The sequence below is a fragment of the Artibeus jamaicensis genome, unplaced genomic scaffold (assembly GCF_021234435.1).
Source record: "Artibeus jamaicensis isolate MK-2021 breed Jamaican fruit bat unplaced genomic scaffold, CSHL_Jam_final scaffold_537, whole genome shotgun sequence".
Taxonomy (NCBI): Eukaryota; Metazoa; Chordata; class Mammalia; order Chiroptera; family Phyllostomidae; genus Artibeus; species Artibeus jamaicensis.
In genome coordinates, this window is record NW_026522047.1 from 20326033 (window position 1) to 20345103 (window position 19071).

Here is a 19071-nt window from a genome sequence, read left to right on the forward strand (position 1 = left end):
CAAAGGATATCATTTCTCATAAACTGCAAAGGTTCCACACAAAATCTCGCTTCATGTTAATCATCTCTCTGACCTCAGTTCTTACTTCTTTCCACTTTCATCACGGTTTTATCACTGTGTTGGGCACCTTCCTCAAGTACACCAGGAAGCTTTCTCCTGTACGCGGACTGTTCCCTAGACCTGGAGAGCTCTTCCCCTATGTGGGCTATGGTTAACTCTTTGGCATCCTTCACGCACTTGCTTAAATGTCACTTTCTCAGTAAACTCTAATCTGACCATTCTATTTAAACTGCAAAGCATGACAACCCTTCATACTTCCTTCAAAAATCTCCATTCCCCTCAGCCTGTTCCACATTATATGTTTTGATAGTGCTTACCATCTTTCACATATCATAATAACCCATTACCTATATCATTTACTGTTTATAAAGGTCTGTCGATGACTGTTTGAATGTAAGATCTACAAAAAAAAAAAACAAAGATCTTTATCTGTTTTGTTTATTGCTGTATCCCCAGCATCAAAGATAATCCACTGTACACAGTGCCTTAAAAATACTGGCTGAATGAAAAATAAGAAAATGGAGACTCACAGAAGTAAAAGCACTTTTCAAATAGCAAAGGGCTAATTCAAGGCCAATGCTGTTAACCACAATGCTCTGCTGCCTTCCCTATTAAATGTAACAGTAACTTGCCTAACTGAGAGTATATGGACTTTTATAACAAGTTTTCTTTTAAAAAAAAGAAACCAAGAATTTTCTTTAAACAAATGAGCCAATAAACTACAGGAAATATGTCAATCAGTGTTCTACATTAAGTAGAGCAAGTACATGTTGTTCCATCCACAGGTCTCTCCATCTCTTTTCCTACATGTAAACCTTAAAAGCATCCACCAAAGAACTATTGAAATTCAGCCAAAGAACTATTTATTTCTGATGAATAAGCACTTTGAAATTTTTGCTTAAAGTAATACTGATGTATTAGTCATTCACTCCTTGAGAACTATTTACTGATTTCCTACCACTTGCCAGACTCCAGATTACAGTGTAACCCTGCTTCCCACTTGGATCACTGTAACAGACTTGATACTGTTGCACTGGATCCCAACCAGCTCTCCTCTCCTTCATCCATCCCAAACATTTCTGCCACTTATCTCTCCAAAACCAAACCATCACAAATATATTCCTTTGCTTAAAATCTCCCAAGACTTCCCATCACCTTTAGATGAAAGTCCAAATATGTTACATTAAGCCAAATATGTTACAATAGGTCAGCATCCAGACGCTCAATTCTATTCCAATTCTCACACACACACACCCACATGCACAGACACACACTTCTCTCAGAGACACACTTGAATATCCTACATACCTTCCCACATCACAGTGTATTCAGATATTCTATTCCCTCCACTTGGAATGCTTTTCACATACCCAACCTCCAATCTAGTCATAATCTCCACTTTCAAATATCTGCAGCATTAACCCTACTCATCCCTGAAGAGACATCTCTAGAATCATGTTCCCTGCATAAGTCTTACCTAATTCTTCCACCCTAAATGGTCTCTTTTTTTCTCATTACTACCTTAGTAACATGTACTTAATTACTTCTAACACAGAATTTATCATAAAGCATTATAATTGCAGGCTTATTTATGTAGTTCCAAAAATAGTCTGTGAGCAACTGTAATTATTTGCTGAATGGAAGAATTTTAGTAGTATTTAATACAAAAGAAAGTTAATAGTACCCTTTCCCCCTTTTTTGTAACACTAATTCCTACTCAAACAGTCCCTACAGTGATGGCACCGGTCTCTCCACACTGGTCAGAGCACTATAAGGAAACGTTCCTAAGTGATTTTGCCCAGCATGCCATTTCTGATAGCAGACATCACACCTTGTAATCTACACCTTAGGTCTTCAGTTCATTCAAAATCAGCTGCCACAAAACAGACAGAAAACAGTCTATTCGTCATTTCCCTAAATTTGCTTTTGGCTTTTCATTCTCTCACTGTCTTAAATCTATTTTCTCCCTGTATCTTTTTTTCATCTCTGTACTTTCTTCATTTTAATTTCCTACTACTATTTTTTCCTTAAAGTCTTGCATCTCTACTCTTTACGTGAAACCCTACCAAGTTCCCCACTCTCTCCACTCTCTCATCACATCGCACAACAAAAACTTGACCCCTCTCTCCCTTATGACATAGATCTCATGCCACAACATAAGAGATAATATAAACATCTTAGTCTAATTATTGGCTTTGCAAATATTGTATAACAGAACTTAATAGGAAGTCCAAATAAGTATCAGTTTTCCTTATATCTGCTAATAGAATCATCAATTTACTTTCACTAACTTCAGCTTCACTTACTGAAAAATAAGACTAGAACTTTATCATTAAGCATGTAACAAAAAAGAAAGCCATAAGGTAATTAAATATTGACCTATTTGTAAAAATCACTATCTTGTACATTACTGACAACAAAAACAATAAGTATAGTACCAAAATTATCAGTTTTAATGGCAAAACTACAGTAGATTTTAAAGTAAAATATAATGGATATAAAATAGATTACCTTCCTTCATTGACAAGTTCAATAAAAGCAAGGCCTGCATTCTTCTGAATAGAATTCTGCCACTCCTAAAAAATAGCAGAAAATAGCTGAACAATTTTTACGTAGGAACTTATTTCTTTAAAATAACAATTATTAAGAAATCACACATTTCAATTTCATACCTATTTTTAAAAGTAGAAGTTGTGTTAAACATGCTGCCTAACCAATGCAGCCCCATCAACACATGAATGGCTGACATCAAAAGTAAACTGGACAAGCTGGCAATGATTTGATTCTGTAGAAACTAGATAAGCCTATCTACATTTATTTTGACCTTTTTGTTCTATAACATTATATACCATTAAATTAAACTGTGGACTTCAGAAAAAGAGATACATCACCCCAAATGAAAGGAACACACAGTTAGTTAGTAAATAAACATATTAAATAGTGCATATTCTACCATAAAAATTGATGATTAATGACTGAGAAAGAAACAAGAAAAATTAGTGAATTTGGCTAGACAGTGACCTGGAAAACTATAGTCCACTAGCCTATAAATTAGCAGAAGATAACATAAATATATTAGCTATACATAGATTATCCATTAAAAGCCTTGGGGGGAATCAACCAGTAGACTATGTCAAATCATTTTTTAAAATGTTCATATCAAAACATATATAAAATAAGTGTTACTACAACCAGGGTAGGCCTACCTGAACTGACATATAGCTAGATTTGAGAAATGACAATGTGTGTATTTGTGTGTATGTGCAAATGTAACTATTTTTTTAAGAATTGGAAATATATACAAAATCTTTAAGTTCCTTAAAACAAGAAGACCCTTATAATCTACCTACATTATTTTCCTCAACTGATCTTTTGCTGTTCTTTTTATAAAGCTCAAAACCAAAGGCAATGTTGGGCTACTTACCCCACTGCAACCATAAACCACATTCACACTTTCTGAAAGTAGCACCTTTAAGAGTTTTAAACGCCATGTGATTTCACCCTGATGACTGTTCCTCCTCATGCCAAATTCCTGGGGCCTTATCCTTTCTCTTCTACTTTCTCTTTTTTATATCCAATTTTGTATCACTCTCTATTAAGTTTTGAAAACCAGAAGGGGGAGTCGAATGGCTACATGCTGTAACTTTGTTAAAGGGTTCCTGTTCATGAAGAGTGTAAGAGCACATACTAACACAACACATACAGTAGAATGGAAATTAGATATGTAGTCAGTCAGACAACTGGGAGCTGTAATTGGCTACACCTAGGAGAGGAAATAAATCAATCTGTTGAAGAAAGAGCACTAGACACAAAGGCATGAGATCTATGTTCCCAAACTGATTCAGCCACTAAGAGAGTATGTCCATGGACGCGTTCACTTTACATGTTTTTGTCTTAGATTCTCCCTTAAAATTTTCTTCAGCTCTTATTTTCTGACTCAGTAACTTAAAAATATCTAGAAATTAGTGACTCACACAGTTTACAATATATACTCTCTCAAAATTGACAACACCCAACCAACTGAAACAATAGAGATCTTGTATTTCTGAGGTAAATAAACCATGTCAAGAATAGAAATACCTAATTTAAAAATCCCTCTCCTTCTGGCAAAATGAAATAGACAGATGGTAGAGAAAGAAAGCAATCAAGGTCCGTGAAGGAGCACATCCCTGAGAGAAGAGCCTGAGTCACGCCCGCCACTTGTGTTAGGAAAAAGAGGGAGAAAAAAGCAGAGACCGCAGGCACGGTGTGGGGCGCCGGTGCAGAAGATCCCACACTCCACTCCCCGGGAAGAGCACAGGGAGACAAAAAATGTCAAAAAGTTGCCCTAAACATAGCAATGCTCGGGAACAGGAGAGAAACGGACCTAAAACAGCCTTGGAGAATCCCATGCCCTTGGAAAAGTCAGAAAATGATTCTAGAAAGATATACAAGAAGCTAAGGCTTGGAGGGCAGGAGGAGAACACACCTGTCACTTTGTTGACCGCAGTGAATCAGAAGGGGCAGTGACAGCCTGAAGGATGCCACAGCCAGGGAACAGAAGCAGATACTCGCTCCTCAGCTCTGACGCAACACAGCACTTGGGGCGAGTGACTCAGAAATCTGATACAGCACCACATTATGAAGCAGCAAGATGTCACACTGACTGAGTTTTCGTTTAGAGCTCTGATGAGAAAAATCTCAAAATGGAAACCAACTTTTATAGAAAGAAAAGTTACTTTTCTCGCTAGGAAAAAAGTCAGGAAAAAGGCAAAAGGATATCCTGTATATAGCTCTTTAGATCATACATTTATTACTTAAAAAATTTACTAGTATTCTTCTTCTCAAATAACTTTTGTCTGATCTAAAACTCCAACAGGTGAGGATCTTTACTTTATAAATCACACAAAATTCAAAACTCTACACAAATAAAACAGATTAACACTGGAAAGACTAAAATTTAATAGGTAAACATCAGTTTGATTTTATTGTCATTTATGTATACAAACTGACTTTTATTTATAATGTAAAATCATGAAGTGTAGTATTTAAATTTCACAAAAATTTGAAACAGCACGAGTTAGAAGAAATATAAGACTAGGAAAAGTTGGTGTGACTTTAAAAAATTTACAATCCAAAATTTTTATGACCTAAACTTAACTTCATATGTCACACAAAATATTTTGTTTAACTTAAAAACAAATTAAACATGAAGGGGCATATAAAAGTGGAAGAGCCCATTTTTTTTATAAAAGCTCAGAAACAAAAACTTATTACTACTATTGCATTAGGCTTCTTGTTCTCCCAACATTATCTATAAACCCGTATCTGTGAACTTATAGTAACTGCTATCTAGTCACCTGTAATAAAACTTTTCACTAGTTAAAAAAAAAATAGACAAAATGAGAAATGAAGTAAGTATACAAATCTTAGTTATACTTTTGGGCACTGTTATAAAAATCTCAGTTCTCAAAGATATTAGTAAGTTTTAATTTATCTATAATCCATTTCTAATTATAAATTATGAACATATAATAAAATACATATCAGGTACATAAATACATGCTAGTAACCCAGACAAAAAGAAAGTGAAGCCCAAGAAAACAGAAAAATTTTACAATAAACCTAGGTGTTAGTCAAAGCCAAGTTTTCTCCATAATAAAACATAAAACACTACCTACAATCCTAAGGAAGTTGCCAAAACTAGAAAAATGACTCATTAATCGTGCTATCCTAATGCATTTTCCCCACTTCTGAGATGATTATCAAACAAGGTGTTAGTCTGAACAATTTTATAAGCCACAGTTCAATATAACCTTTAGTGAGTTTTAATAGTTGAAAGAAAATCTTAATGGTTATCGTTTTTCATGATCATTTCGATATTTCATCACAGTATTTACAATTATATAGTGATGCAAAATGCATAGTACATTTGAAGGTCTTGGTTATTCTCATCCCAGAGGTACTGAGGAAAAACACGTTAAAAGCCTCAAATCTAACCACTAATGCAACTAAGTAATTTCAAAACACATTTCAGCACTTTGGAGAGGAAGGACTCAAAACACAGTAACTGAGTCAATAATTTCATACTTTTTCTAAGCTGTATTTAATTGACTATCACTCCCTATGGCCATAATTGTTGACTAGTCAATTTTACTAAAATATACTCTTAGCTTACTAATGCTCTTAAGTCATACAACAGCACCACGATAGTATATATTCATAAAATTATGAAATAAACTTCCACCAAAATTCAAATATGTGCATTTGGTGGTAAAAGTCTGTTTTGTTGGTTGGAGGGAAAATAAAAAACCTTCATTAACAAAATTAAGTATTTTTCCCCCATAGTCAACAAATAAATATACAGAAAAGGGTACAAATTAAAGTGCTATATATTAACTTATATTACTTATATTTAATTCTAATATCCTTAGAGTGAACTTGACACTTTTCTATAAACTCAATAATCTGTTACAATATATTTTAGTGTACTGAACGTACTACGTGAATTTACCTAAAATTTAAAAGTAATTCCCAGAGTTTACACTAAATTTACCTAAAATTTAAAAGTAATTCCCAGTGTTATCATGCTGTAAAGCCAATGAAATCAAGCCGCAGAATGACAAAGACTACATATACTCCATTCTGTCACCTTTAATTTTGGAGGTAGGGTTCAAGTCATAGGTGTTGACACTAAATGCAGTATCGATTTATATTCTGGTGGGCTAGAAAGTCACTAAACTATTATTTTGGTCTTTTAAAAAAGGAATATAATAAGTAACTTCAGGTTAAACATAGCAAAAAACAAGAACAAAGGTAATAAAAAGGAGACAACAGTGTAAGAAAGAGGGTAAAAAACTTCTCTGCAACCCGGAGGGGAAGCATCCTTAGGAAGCAAACTAATGCTTGCTGCAGAACCCTCCAAAGGTCAAGACCAGAAGCACTAAGTCTGAGGATGGTTCAGGGACAGGGATGAAAACACTTTAAATGAATAAAAGCCGGTATAAAAAGAGAGAGTCCCACATCCTCTTCTTCATAATGCATGGCCATTGCCAGCATGATACAAGATTGAAAGTTTACTTTCCAGGGGGTAAACATCTAGATACCTTGAAAAGCCTTAGTTTAAAAAAATACAGTGATTTACTCACTAAACTATGAAACTCTGTGCAAGATTAAAGAAGTCTTTTCTAAGAACAGTGAGAAGCCATAATAAAACTTAAGTGTCCATCAATGGCAAAGATAGGTTATTCCCACCAGTGGACAACTCCCAAAGACACGTAGGGTTTTTTTTTTTATGCAGTACACTTAAATATGACCGGACAGCAAAGTGTCACCAGTCATTAGAGGAAAGACTCTTAGGTGAATGACAAACACCAAACAAACAAACTAGAATAAGAAAAGGGAAACCTCACAGAAGATAGATAGTACTGTTAACATGGCAGAGAAAGTCTGAAGAAAGGTATAATTAATAACATCACAGAGATTAAATTTTTCACGTAAGAAAATCAGGACAGGGACTTTGCTTTATTCCCTGGTATCTCTCTGCTCCCACATCAGAGCTCTCTACAGAAACAAAACCGACAGGATGGTGAAACATATTTTACTTGTTGTAAGGAACTGGCTCACAGATTATGGAGCGTGGAAAGTTTCAAGACCTGCAGGCTGAGTCGGCTAAGACTGAAGAGCCAAGGGCACAATTCTACTCCAAGTCCAAAGCATAGGAATCAGGAAAACCTATGGTCTATCTCCAGTCTGAAAACCAACAGGCTCAAAACCCAGAAAGAGCTCATGCTTCTGTGTGAGTCCAAAGGCAGGAAAGAGCCAATGCCCCAGTTCCAAGGCGTTCAAGCAGGTGGAATCCCCTCCTACTGTGAGGACAGCCAGCCTTTCTGTTCTAGTCAGGTCTTCAGATGACTGGGTGAGGCCCATGCTCCTTAGGAGAGCACCCTGCTTGACGCAGCAGAGTAAGTTCTGACTTCAATGTTATCTCATCCAGAAACAGCCTCATGAGAAAACCCCAGAATAACGTTTGACCCTGTGTCTGCACACCCCCATGGCTCAGCTAAGTTGACACACAAAATTAACCATCAAAGTTTATTCCCACCCTCCCCCACAAAATTCAGAAAACCAGAAAGTGCTCTTAAAAATTAAAAGTAGAGTATCAAACTGAAATTTGATAGCTTATTAGTGGAAGATGAAAAAAATGCTTCTTAAAAAAATGAGAGGAAAAATACATGAGAATGGATATGATAATTAGAAAATTAATCCAGAAATGAGAAAAACAGAAAAAGAAATTCCCATAGAAATAACCCAAGAAAATTTCTCTGAACACATGTATATACTTTTTCAGACTGAAAAGTTGTACAGAAAATACCAAACACAGTGAGTTCTAAAATACACACACATACCAATACTCAATCCAGTAATGACATAAACAATTTTTAAAACAATGAAAATACTAATAGTTGCCAGGGAGCAGAAAATTTGCAGTGATTTTAAGTTCAGCTACTTATATCCAAACAAGCTATCAAATATAAAAAAATAAAAGACATTTTCACACAAAATAGAAAAATTCTACTGCTCATGCATTCTTTCTCAAGAAATCCCTCACCAAGGGATTGTGAGGATGGGCCTCATCAAGGTCAACACAGACACGCAAACATCCTCCTCCACCGCTGTTCCTCTTTAATTGTCCAAGGCACACTTATTGCCACTAGATCTTCTGTCTTTACCTTTTTGGGCTTTTTAATATATTTTACTGATTATGCCATTACAGTTGTCCCATTCCCCCTCCTTCATTCCCCTCCACCCTGCACACTCCCTCCTACCACATTCCCCCCCTTTAGTTCATGTCCATCTGTCACAAGTTCTTTAGATTCTACATTTTCCATACTATTCTTGCCCCCCCCCATCTATTTTCTACCTACCATCTATGCTACTTATTCTCTGTACCTTCTCCCCCCTTCTCCTCCTCCCACTCCCCTGTTGCTAACCCTCCATGAGATCTTCATTTCTATGGTTCCTCCCCTGATCTTTTTAGTTTGCTTTTGTTTTAGATGTGGTTCTTAATAACTGTGAGTTTGCTGTCCTTTCACTGTTCATCTTTTTTATCTTCTTTTTCTTAGGTAAGTCCCTTTAACATTTCATATAATAAGGGCTTGGTGATAATGAACTCCTTGAATTTGATCTTATCTGAAAAGCACTTTACCTGCCCTTCCATTCTAAATGAAAGCTTTGCTGGATAGAGCAATCTTGGATGTAGTTCTTTGGATTTCATGACTTGGAATACCTCTTTCCAGCCCCTTCTTGTCTGTAAGGTCTCTTTTGAGAAATCAGCTGACAGTCTGATGGGAACTCCTTTGTAGGTGACTGTCCCCTTATCTCTTGCTGCTTCTAGAATTCTCTCCATTTTAATCTTGGGTAATGTAATTATGATGTGCTTTGGTGTGTTCCTCCTTGAGTCCACCTTCTTTGGGATTCTCTGAACTTCTTGGACTTCTTGGAAGTCTACTGCATTTGCCAGATTGGGGAAGTTCTCCTTTATTATTTCTTCAAATAAATTTTCCACTTGTTGCTCTTCAATCTCCCCTTCTGGTACCCCTATTAATTCAGATGTTGGAACATGTAAAGATGTCCTGAAGGTTCCTAAGCCTCTCCTCATTTTTTTGAATTCTTATGACTTCATTCTTTTCTGTTTGGTTCTTTCTTCCTTCTGGTCCACTCCATTGATTTGAGTCCAAGTTTTCTTTCCATCACTGTTGGTTCCCTGTGCATTTTGCTTCATTTCACTTAGGGTAGCCTTCAGTTTTTCATCTAATTTGCGACCAAAATCAACCAGTTCTGTAAGCATCCTGATCACCAGTGTTTTGAACTGTGCATCTGATAGGTTGGCTATCTCTTGGTTGCTTAAAAGTATTGGCTGTGGGGCTTTGATTTGTTCTTGTTTGAGCCATAATTTTTTTGTCTTGTCACACCTGTTACATATGAGGGGCAGAGCCTTAGGTATTCACCAGGGTGAAGCAACCAGCGGCTGGGTTGTGACGCTGTATGTGGGGCCAGGTCAGAAAGGGAACAATGGCACTTGCTCCACTCTCTCTTGGATTTCAGTCCCTTCTTCTGCTTCCCACAATCAAATTGGGCCCTTCTGGTGCTGGTTCCCCGGTGAGTGGACTTGTGTACATTCTAGGACCTGTGGGTCTCTCCAATGAACTCTCCTATGAGGCTGGGAGTCACTCCCGGCACCTCAACCCCTGCAAGTTTTTTCTATCGGTGCTTTTAGGCTTTATTTCCCATCACTGGGGCCCTGGGTTGCATAGTTTGTCTCACTACCAATTTTTTGCCTGGTTTATCAGCACTTGAACATGTGTCCGCGGTCAGCCAACCACGTTGGGCGCCTCACTGGGTCCACCTGTTGCCAGCCTGCGCCTGGGGTCTGCCAACTACTGCCTTTTCCTGCCAGGACCCCTCTCTGCTTGCCACCAACTCCGCCCCTTCTACCGGTCTGGATGAATGGTTCATTGTCAGACTTCTGTACAGTTCCATTTTCTGTCTGTTCTGGCTGTGTTTTTGTTTCTAAATCTTTGTTGTCCTTAAATTTGGTTGTGCTAGGAGGCACAGTATTTCCACCTACGCCTCCATCTTGGCCGGAAGTTCTAATCTGCCTTTACCTTTGTTTTATTCTCTACTGTACTCCCAGTGCCAGAACAGTAACCAATGTATCCATAGCAAGTGATCAATAAATGCTGAATCAGTGTACTTTTCAAAAAGGCCCTTATGTGACACAGGAGAGAGACATGAGATTAGAGCATAAAAAAGATAAGAAAAAAATTCTGAGTTGATGGTAAAAAATTCTGAGCCTCCAGATAACAGCTTTCTACAGACCTGAAGAGCAACCAATCCAGATTTAACTAGGAAAACAGACAACTCCAGGCACTGTGCCTCCAAAATAAACAACTGAACCAACAGATACAAGGCTGTGTTTGATCACACTGGTAGTTTTATAGGTCCAGTAAAATGTAGAAATAAATCTGTGGAGAATGTAAAAAAAATTAAATAAACCAAAGACAGATATTATCAACATTAACATAAAGAATGAACGAAAAAGACAAGCAAGTGAAGGAAGGGAGGGAGGGAGAGAGGGAGGGAGGGAGGGAGGGTAATCATGGTATATATTTTGTATTCTGCCATACAAATATTTACTTACACCGTCACAATAATGTAAATGTTAGCTACGGTTTTAACTAAATATTATGCTGTAACTGTACTGGGAATGACATTAGCGGGAAACGAAAAGGGAGAGCAATGTAAATCCTCAACGGTCATCTTCCCCATGGAAGACATTAGATAATGTCTTAAATCTAATAGAAAAATCAAGAAATGGCTGTTGTATCATTTACCAACATAAAGGCAACTAGCAGAGTCAACAACTGAGAGATCTGAGGTTTGTGGTTCCTTGCGGAAATCAGAATCAAGGGGGAAAGAAGAAGTAGGCAGGGGACTGTTGTTTTTCAGTTTACGTATTATACTATTATTAGATTTGTGACATGATTTACATGTTTTGCTTGATAAATCAAAAAATTTATATTATAAATCATATGCGCTGAATGAAGAACAGTAAATAGAAGATAAAAATACACATTTTTTCTCACTAGGCAATAGGTATCTTAAAAAATTATTCTGAAATATCTTTCAACAGCAGCATGAGCATTCAATTTTCACAAATACTGATATCAAACCTACAAAAACATAAATGTATCATAAACTGTTCAGAATTTTTCCTTTTGTAAAGTCAGTATTCTACATTCTACAAAATGAAATTAAGTTCACTGCTATTGCCAATAAAATATTCTCCTTTTTTTGGTAAGTACCGATCTAAGGATCCAAACATAATTTAAATTAAAGAAAGGAATGAAGGATAATTTGTTAACAAAAACCTAAACTCACATTGAACTATTTCATTTTTTTCTTATTTAAAAATATAAAAATTAAAGGCTTGTGCTCGTCAAAATAATACAAAATTATTAATACTTTAAGATGCTACAGTTGCATACGCCTTTGTAAAATAAATCCAATTCATTACACGAAGCTCCTTTTACCTAAGTAGGTGACAGAAGCCTATTAGGAGTCAAGGGAGCAGACCACAAAGGAAAGCTGGAATGAGGAAAAGAATGTCTTACCACAAAATTGAGAACCACATTATACACAGGCCTAAAGGTCAAAACTGGAGAAAACTTGTTCCTGTTCAAGATACAGTGATCTTAAGAGCTCAAAGTCAACTATCAAGGACTTTTCAACAGCGTTTGCACTTTGTGTCAACACTCTCTCAGCAGCGCGTCTGACACAGACTGGAGCGACCTCACTCCGGGAGGAATAGACCGTAACAGTAAAGACCAGGTCTTACTCCATTGTCTCTTTAAGGGTAAAACAAATCCTCACACGAACTAGCAAAATTAGATATCGCCATTTGGAAACTTTTGGTATCAATGATTTTTTGTACACATGTACTTCTAAGCATACATTTTATTTGTACAAATATTATAGCTGAGTTTATAAATGAAACTTATTGCATACACAAATAACTACAATGAGAAGACATAAGAGAAAATTCTTATAAAGTTGAATTCACAAATGGTACAGTTTTATCATTGCTTATTTAACAAATATCTTTTAATGTGTATTATGTGCAAAGAATTGAATTTTGAGAACTATTGGATTTACATAATAAAAAATGCATATTTTTAAAAATAAAAAACAGATAACCATAAAATCAATTATGCGATTACTATAAATATACCTTTAAATTTATAATCAAAAACAATAATCCTCTTGCTATTGTATTTAAGCATACATTAAAATTAATGTATTTGCAAGTGCATTTGAAAATATTTTCAAACATTTTCAGGAAAAACAATCTCCAGCCAAAAATGACCCTAAATAACTTCCAAACTGGTGTCAATTTTGTCAAGATCTCTCACTAATCAACACAGAAAGCTGACTTCCCAAAAAGTGACAAAAGCTGCCACAGCCCTTTGCAGCCACAATCTCTCAACAGATGATCATCATTAAGTTTATATCAGGGCTTCACGTTCGGGAGCTACATAAATGTGTCCTATTAGGACACGGTCAGTCTGTTTGGCAACTCCAGCTCTCCAGACATATGGCAACCGCTGCCCTTTGAGGTCTGGAGTCACGTCTTTAGGGAACTCAAAGCCTGCACTGAAATCACAGGGAGTGTTCATTAGAGACCGCTGGAGAGGAAACATGAAAGACTTCCATTAAAACTATATAAAACAGCTAATTATTTTTAAAAGATTTTTCAACCATCTGATGTACTGAGCTTCAATAAAAAGTACTTACCAACGGAACTATTTTTAAAAGCACTGCTTTCAGGACACGAGTGCCAGCAGCTTTCTTCGCGCCTCCCATCTGCCACCTCCTCACACCCAACACTCATTTTACAAGCATCACTAAGTCAAGAGTTTCGTATCACGGCAGAGAATAAAACTACCTTCTACCTTCAACTTCTTTCTACAAATCACCGTAAACATTCTCGAAATGAAGGTATTTTTAGAGACAAAGTTTTGTTTTCTAAAATCTAGTGTTGAATAACGTAGCTAATCTCAAGCAGTCATACAAGTGCATTTCTTTTTAGATGCACCTTTTTTTAATCCAAAAGTCTACCTCTCTTTCATTTTTAGTCCACTTTAAAATAAAAATCATTTCAATATTATAGGTAAAAATGTATAAATACTAGGAAATCTACAAATAGCATTATCAAATAATACTATTGAAAATATATGTACATTCAAATGTTTAAAATTAAAAGAATGTCAAGAAATTGACATGAGTGCAAAGAAGCCTCATGTCTTTACGTTCTCAGAATTTTGAAAAACATAAAAAGTATAAATATTTTCTAATTAATGATAGTTGCCATTTTAACATTTTGCATGGGTAAACTTTTAACTTTGGAGAACAGTTATTTATTAAGCTTCACAAGAAAACAGTACTACTATGGAATTTTATTCCGGTAACAAACCTCCATCAAGTATTATATAAAGTTCATTAGTTTGCCTCAATCATTTCTTGAATTCACATACATGTTGGTTTCTGACAGCCTAATTCCAAAAAGCAATTACAACCTCAATCCATATGTAAAAAGATAACAGAAAGCAAGTACGTTAAACCAGTTTAAAAGAATACAAATCTAAAGAAAACAGATTACGAATGATTTATATGAATGCCTAGTGCTGAAGTTAATTACAAGTAACCCAATAAAATAGTGCCTTTATTATTGTACAGCACGTAATAGCTCTAGATGTAAAAACCAGAACTCCTTCTGCTGACTTCTGCATGCCCAGTCCCACCGCACACAACATTAAGAATTAAACATGTAGTAAATAAGGCATATAGAAAACAGCAGTCTTTAACTAAAAGCAGAAAAACTCTCCTGCTGCTTAACCATTTGGAGTCTTCCACTCTGAACAGTGATGACTGTAAACTGATACTATGTATTCACTGAGTAAATCCTTAATGTTAACATCAAGTGAGACTTCAAGTTCAGTGTTCAAAGCTTTACATCAAACGAACAAATAATTATGAAACAGCATCACATTCATTTCAGCATTCAACAGGAGCAAATAAGTTAGCTTTTTCATTTTTTATTGAACTTATCTCTTATGTTTATACTGTGACATGATGAAACCTTCAGAATTAGAGTTTTCCAAACCTCACACTGCCTCTGGCTTTCATGCAGCTTTGGTCCCGATTTTAATAAAATACTATCTGAAACACACACCCTGCAGACCACGGCAACACGTTATGGTTGTCAACAGCCACAGCCTGCAGCCAATCAGTGTGCTTAATGACTTCCCTGGACAAGGCCTTTCATTCCAGAATGTTTCCATAACTCTTTCAAATATTTATCAATGCGTTTAATGAGATATTAGCTGATATCAACTGTAAGTACAATGCAAAAGTCCTGAGACACGTTATGGATAAATTTCATCACGCAGGCCATTCTTCGACCTACAGTACTGATGTGGTAGGCCAGTGTTGCTGCATAAATGAGTTATGACAGATGAAGCAGCCAACCAACACTGCATCTCTCTGGCCATCTTTTATCCCTGTTAATTTCATCTCCATTAAATATACATGCAATATCAGTTTACTTTGCTTTTTTTCTTTCCCCGGGTAACTTCACAAATTGAAATTTGTCTCCTAACTGTGCAGAAACACTTCACAGGTAGGGATCTCCACTTCTTTGAGTTCTTAACAGTGCCTGATTCAATTTTCCATATAATAAATATTCAAATGATTGTTAAAGTAGTAATTCAACAGCATTAGTGATGGAGGGAGCACTTGGAGATCTTCAAAAACATTACTAGATGAGTTTCTTGTGTGATATAACAAACTGCCACAAATTTGGTGGATTAAAACACTAGAAGTCTGTTCTCTCACAGTTCTGGAGACAAGATTTAAAACTGGTTTCACCAAGTCAAAAATCAAGGTGTCAGCAAAGTTGTGCTCCTGGAGGCTCTAGGGAGAATCTGCCCCTCGCCTCTTCTGGCTGCTGGTGCCTGTGCGCACTGCCCGCCTTTGGCCACGTGACTTTGCCCACCTTCACTGCCACCCTCCATGTGCCCATCTCCGATCTCTGTCTCTCTGGAAGGATACATGGGATGGCATTAAGGGCCCACCCAGGTACTTCAGGAGTATCCCCTCATCTAAAAATCCTTCACCACACAACGACCCTTTTCCTACATAAAGTAACATGCCGGGTTCCAGGCTTGTGCCAGGGTATTCTGGGGGCAGCCGTAGCTCAGCCTATCACACAGGTAGCTGCACAGGTGGCCACACAAGGCCCGCAGGCAGAGTCTGGCCCTCCACCTGGTTTTATCCAGCCTGACACCTTGCTTCTACCTGGCAGCAACGCCAAGCTCTCGCTTAACTCTTAAGGAGTAGTTACATTTACACACTCCTAAAATTACATTCCACCCTTTGAAGGCAACCGTGGGAGTGATGCGGCCCCTCCATGAAAGTGAGTTTGACACCCCTGTACTAGAGAATCCAAACTAAAGCAAAGAAACAGCCAGTTGAAGAAAATTAAACTTTAGTATCAAGTTCAAAAAAATTCGAAAGATTCAAAAGAAATAAAAACATTTAAAAAAATCAGTATATTATGGCAAGAGCTGGAAACATTTTCAAGGAAGTCAACTTCTGCTCCAAGTGTCGGTTCTCATAGCGATGGACTTTGTGACTGGTTTCATTTGCAGTTCCAGAAATTCGGTTAATTTGTTATGTTTGAAGCCTATCCGGCTCCAAGAAACTGAAAGCTGCGCGGCTGCGCAGGCAGTAACGGGCGGGTATCAGACCGGCAGTGGCAGCACTTCTGATGCCCAACTAAGTGAGGTGGCAGTCCCGCCACGGTGAGGGGGCCTATCAGAAACAGAAAAATTTAAAAAGAAAAAAATTCTCCCCCACTAGTTTGTTTTCTCACTGCCACTGACAAACCTTCTATTTTCTTCTTCAGATTACATTCGTATCGAATGGAATCCTATTCTCGCAAATCTGACTACCACTTCAAAATAGCAATGGGGAATCTTTGCAATGGATGTAAGTGTGAGACAACTCTACACATCAAGCAGGTGTATAGGCTTTCTCAAATAAAGGAATAGATCACCTTTCCGCATAAAAAGGAACAATAGGAAACCAGAATTAAATTTGCCCATTTATGGAGTATCTAATAACAAGAATAACCTTACAAAACAATTGACCCAAAGAGACAATCTGTTATTCTGTCTTCCAAATAAGTAACTTTAAAAAATACGTAACCACTACCAAAAAGAATGCCCTGTGCATCCAGTATTTAGGACATTATAAAGCATCTTCGTACTCACTGTATGTAAAATTGCACTGTACAAAATAAAGTGTACGGTGGATGTTCAGAACGAGTATAAGGTTGGGAGATTTGGGTTTATAGGTAAACTACCAGAAACGGGCAAAAATATATAATGCTCATGTCAAATATCTGAATACTATTTACAAGGCAGCATAGGAATAACTATATAAAGTAAATTAAAATCTGTTAGGAACCTTGAAAATAAGGAAGAGGAGTTTTAATTGAACACGGTGGTAAACTACAGCTCCTCTTAGAAAGAAAATCAAATTTGTCAATATGTACTGAAAGAGGTAAAATGAACAGAAAGAAAAAAGGTCAATTCACTAATTTAGGAATAAGCTGAATCAGTGATTTATTTTTTTAAGATTTTATTTATTTATTTTTTAGAGAGAGGGGAAGGAGAAAGAGGGAGAGAAACATCAATGTGTGGTTGCCTCTTGTGTGTCACCTACTGGGGATATGGCTCACAACCCAGGCATGTGCCCTGACTGGGGATTGAACCGGTGACCCTTTGGTTCCCAGGCCCGCACTCAATCCACTGAGCCACACCAGCCAGGGCTGAATCAGTGATTCTTTACAAGAGGAACTTTTCAAGTGATGCTTCCATTTGTGCCTTCCTGTCTCCCCAACTCTGACAGGACTCAAGTCATAAGGAACTTCATTGATGATGTATTTGGCAACAAAAAGTACAGCTGATAATCAGTACTATACTAACTTGTAAACGGACACCATTTCTCAACTGCGGTAACACTAACACTAGAGGAGTGTTACAAGTAATGCAGTAAAAATAAAAGGTTTTACAGTGTACAAAAGAGGTTCTTAAGACGATGGTGGTAGTAGTAGTCAACATTCCATAATGACATCAGTCTCACTTGTATTTATACCTGACTTTCCGAAACAGCTGTCACTACGGCTGGCCCAGAGAACAGTGGAGCCGTGCCTTTGGAAGCCCATGGAAAATAAGGATGTTACCCATTAAGCTTGTCCACACTGGAAAGGCGCCAAAACTGCTAATCTCTTAGATCCCTCTTCTAACTCCAATATTCTATGTTCAAGATGAAAATGGATTGGACTGGGCATATAACCTCAAAAAAATAATAATAATAATTAAATAATAAAAAAGACACTAGAAAATAATGGTGGACTGAATTTGTAAGTGAAAAATCTAAACAATCAAGTTAATTTCATAAAAAGAAAACAATATTTAAAATACTAAATAAAGAGAGAGGATTTTTGTGTGCTGTGAAGACACTTAGTGTCAGAATCTAATAACTTTCATTTATAACCTAGTTTGCTCTATTGGACTGTCCTACAGATATTTACATATATTATCCAATACAATCTTTATTACATCCATTTCACCCAATAAAACTGTGAGTCTCAAGTAAGTGAAGTAATTTGCTCATGGTTACCGAGTTAGTAAGTGGTAGAGAGAAAAACATTTCTTAAGATTCAAAAATCTAAAAAAAAAAAAAGATTCAAAAAATCTATCAACACAGCATTTTCCTGGCCTAAGCCACTTCTTAAGATCCTATGCAAGGCATCTTTTTGTTGTTGTTGTTGTTACTCATGGAGACAATAGAGTTCAACTCCAGCATATGAAGAACTTACTACTAGAAAAACAAATACATGATCTTCAGGGTGCAAACCTTAGGTTTTGTTAGCCCCACACACGTGCTTCTGGGAGTCCGCGTGATGCAACAGCAGCCTGTCTCACCAGACCTGCCCGACTCAGCGGTGCACAGCAGATGCTGTGTGTATGCAGTTACTAACACACAATGAACGCCCCATTCCTAAATTTATGCTGTTATATATTAACTGTCCATATCAGGGCACTAAGCTTCTACATAACTATTTGATCTCAGCCAACTAAAGCAAACAGTATGAACACTTTCAACAGAAAAATTTTAATCTGGATCCTAACAATCCTGATTACTCTGACTGAAATCCATTTGATTATATACTATTTAAGAAAAATATATGGATGAGAATACAGCTGAGCCTTCGTAGAATGATCAGAGTTTGACATTAAACAAAAAACATTCCCAGCTTTGCACTTTTAGCCTAGCCCTTCTATAATACTATAGAACTTCAGTAGATTAATTTGAAGTAATAGAAAAAAGGACTAAGTAAAA

General features: G+C 36.8%; 1 protein-coding gene across 1 annotated transcript in view; it reads right to left on the bottom strand.

The window, feature by feature from the left end:
- Positions 1 to 19071, bottom strand: part of LRBA (LPS responsive beige-like anchor protein) — a 526673-nt gene that overhangs the window by 351068 nt on the left and 156534 nt on the right. The window contains exon 35 of the mRNA XM_037141420.2: positions 2572 to 2636. Within this exon, the coding sequence (XP_036997315.2) occupies positions 2572 to 2636 (65 nt within the window). The remainder of the gene's footprint in view (positions 1 to 2571; positions 2637 to 19071) is intronic.